This window comes from Sinocyclocheilus rhinocerous, unplaced genomic scaffold (assembly GCF_001515625.1).
Source record: "Sinocyclocheilus rhinocerous isolate Xijiao unplaced genomic scaffold, SAMN03320098_v1.1 scaffold605, whole genome shotgun sequence".
NCBI lineage: Eukaryota > Metazoa > Chordata > Actinopteri > Cypriniformes > Cyprinidae > Sinocyclocheilus > Sinocyclocheilus rhinocerous.
Window position 1 is genome coordinate 480,462 of NW_015661612.1, and position 3,212 is coordinate 483,673.

Sequence of the window (3,212 nt, forward strand, 5' to 3'; positions counted from 1 at the left end):
ATCACACACACACACACACACACACACACACACACACACACATAGATATATAGATATTTAAACTGTATGTTTTACAACACTCCTGGCAACCTCTACTAAATTAGCTACAGAAATTAATTACAAAGGTGACATTACGATCAGTCGAAGTATGTTGTACAGTAAGTATTAGTCTCAATTATACACACACGCACATGTAGACATAGGTGTCATACTTCTATGAACACCTTTTTGGAAACTGATTCAAATTGCTAAAAAATTTACTTGTTTTTAAAAATATAAAGCAAAGCAAGTACACTTTTTGAAGTTTGTGCACCTGCTTGTGGCTCAGCTGTTCAATCACTGACTCACCCATCATGCATTAGCCTATTAGTGCTTGAAATGTTTAGTAAAGGTTTGGCACATGGTTACCACGCACAAACAAACAGGACTTAGACATCCAGATTCATAAACCGCAGGTGATGAATTCAATAGAGCCATTTGTCATAAGCGCAAGATGACAACATCATTACAGAAAGCCCTGGCAATTATAGGCATACTAGACAAAAATATACTTAACGATTTATACTTTAAAAATAGTTCTAAATTTAAATTCTACATAATTACAATAAAATACAAAGTTTGATTTTGTGAATTACTATTTAAAAAGAGATAAGCAGATTGACCTACCGGACAGTAGTGGGCTCTGGGTGCAGAGTGTGATCAGGAGCCCGAGAAGAGCTCGTGCCCGTGCAGGAGACATTGCAGACAGTGCTTCAGTATTACGGCGATCCGCTACACTGAGGGAAGGAAGGTTGTGGGATGCTCCGCTGCCCGCTACCGTCAGTCTGTGCGCTCTTTCCCAGACGTTGTCTCCCTCTTCTGGGGACGAATGGGACTTGGGCTACCCAAATATTTCCAGAACAAGGCGATTGAAAATCTTTGGAATCACACTTCCTCTCATGTAGAACTCTCTTATCGTGCTGTTTATTTTTATAGCGTGTTTACCCAAACCTTATTCTGTACTCGTGGTAACACTTAAGCGTAATTGGTATATTACGTTATAGCTATTGTATTTAATCAGCACTGTAATTTATATTCAGCTCTAAAATTATAGGTAATAAATTCTATGCGCATGCGCGCAATTTGGAATTCGGCTAAGGCGCGAGAATAGCTACAGGTAGCGTTCAAGACGTTCACAGTTTGAGAAATTGTATTTTTTTCACCCCATTTCTCAAGAAATAGGTGAAAGAGCAACCAAAATGTTAAGAAGAGAACTACCACGAAGGAACAAACAGCAGTTCTCCTTTGTAGAGGTAATATGGGAGTTTACAGCTTGGTTCAACATCTGTTACACATCTATAAATTTGAGTTTTGTGTCTCATGCTCTAATATATAGTAAAGCATTTGTCTGCTACACATGAACGTTGTTTAGAAACCTGAAACTTGTCCCGAAACTGTAAATTAATGTCAAGTACAAAGATGTGTCGGTTACACTTTACTTGAAGGGGTGTGCATAAGACTGACATGACACCTTCATAATCATGACATGACACATGTCATGAATATGAAGGTTTTTTATGCATGTTTATGACAACTGTCATTAAGTGTCATTCGCTCAGTTATGTAATTTTTAATGCAAAGATGACATTGTTTGAGATGTCTTTGTTATGGGCTATGGTTAATGACACTTGGTTAATGACACTGAGCGAATGACACTTAATGACAGTTGTCATAAACATGCATAAAAAACCTTCATATTCATGACATGTGTCATGTCATGATTATGAAGGTGTCATGTCAGTCTTATGCACACCCCTTCATGTGTCAAATGAGCAAGAGTACCTGCTGATTCAAATGATAGTTCTGTCATTTAACATCAATTGACGTGGTCGCAAAACAAATTCTAAAAATAGTAGGCCCTACATGTCATTTTTTTAAACCTCAAAATTGTCCTGTAAATTCTTTATATTTTTACAATTATACTACTATCTCATTTCAGGGAGCTGGCAGTCATGTGTGACAGTGATAGTGACCTCTAAAATAAATTATTTTTTATAATAGGTCAAAGTCTAAAATACGATTTTAAAGTGTAGGTTACCCATGCACTGCAAAGAAATAGCCAATGGATCATTATCATATTGGCTTTAAAACATTGTGATATAAAGACATTCCTGTCCTATGGAAGTAGGATATTTAAAACCCTCTACCGCACGCATTATGATAGACCTATAGAAAACAACAGCAGCTCTAGTTTCGCTTGCACATAAATTCTTTATGACTCCAGAAACTACCCAGCAGCTAAATGTGAACATAACTGAACATAAAGAGACTGCAGAGCTCCAAGTACAGTTAACCTGAGTAATGCATCAGCAAATTAGACTCCATCACAAACAATCACTGGACAGCCATAGTCTCTGACTGTCTCAGGGGACCATGAAGAGGCAATTAGATCCGTGTAAGATGGAGGACTGAGAGAGAAAGAGAAGGAATAGGAGAGCCAAGACCTGTTTTAGAGATTACACTCAAAATTAGCCCTATTTATTTTAACGCATGTTAATTATAAACAATTAATATATTATTTAAACAATTATATAATTAATATTATATACATAATTAACACACAAACACACACACACACATACATAGGGTGACCAGACGTCCCGTTTTTCCCGGGACAGTCCCGTATTTCAGCTCTATTTTTAGTGTCCCGACTTATTTTGAAAAAATCATGTTTTGTCCCGTGTTTCAACATTTCTTTACGACTGGGTGATCAGAGCAAGTAGGCCTAGTAGTAGCTAGTGTTCTGTCACGCGAGAACAGACTAATCAAAGGTAACTAAGCTTGTCCTATAACAAAATTACCATCCAATCACAATTCGTTATCGATTAACTTGCAGTAAAGTGAAGGCGGGATAGATAGGCGGAATCACGCTGAATGACAAAGGCGCTATCTCAGCCGCGCGATCTCGGTTCTGCGATCAGTTCTTCTTGCGCCTTATACACACTGCTGTCAAAATGTCCATCGTGTGGAGTATCTCACGTAAATACAGTCGGTTATGGCTTAAGTGAACGTAAACTGGTGGGTGAAAACCGAATATGTGTCAGAATATTACATTCATTCTGTCTTAAAGAGACAGCAGCCTAATTAAATACCTGTCTGTCTCATTAATGTTAATCAAACAACAAAAGATGTCAAATACATGTATACATGTTAAACCTACTGTATTAGAAAAA

The 3,212-nt window shown here is 37.5% G+C and overlaps 1 protein-coding gene across 1 annotated transcript in view; it reads right to left on the bottom strand.

Moving 5' to 3' along the window:
• The window catches only part of LOC107726397 (fibronectin type III domain-containing protein 1-like), a 32,017-nt gene extending 31,262 nt beyond the window's left edge, over window positions 1–755 (bottom strand). The window contains exon 1 of the mRNA XM_016535957.1: window positions 667–755. Within this exon, the coding sequence (XP_016391443.1) occupies window positions 667–739 (73 nt within the window). The 5' untranslated portion in view covers window positions 740–755. The remainder of the gene's footprint in view (window positions 1–666) is intronic.
• Between the last annotated feature and the right edge of the window lie 2,457 nt (window positions 756–3,212).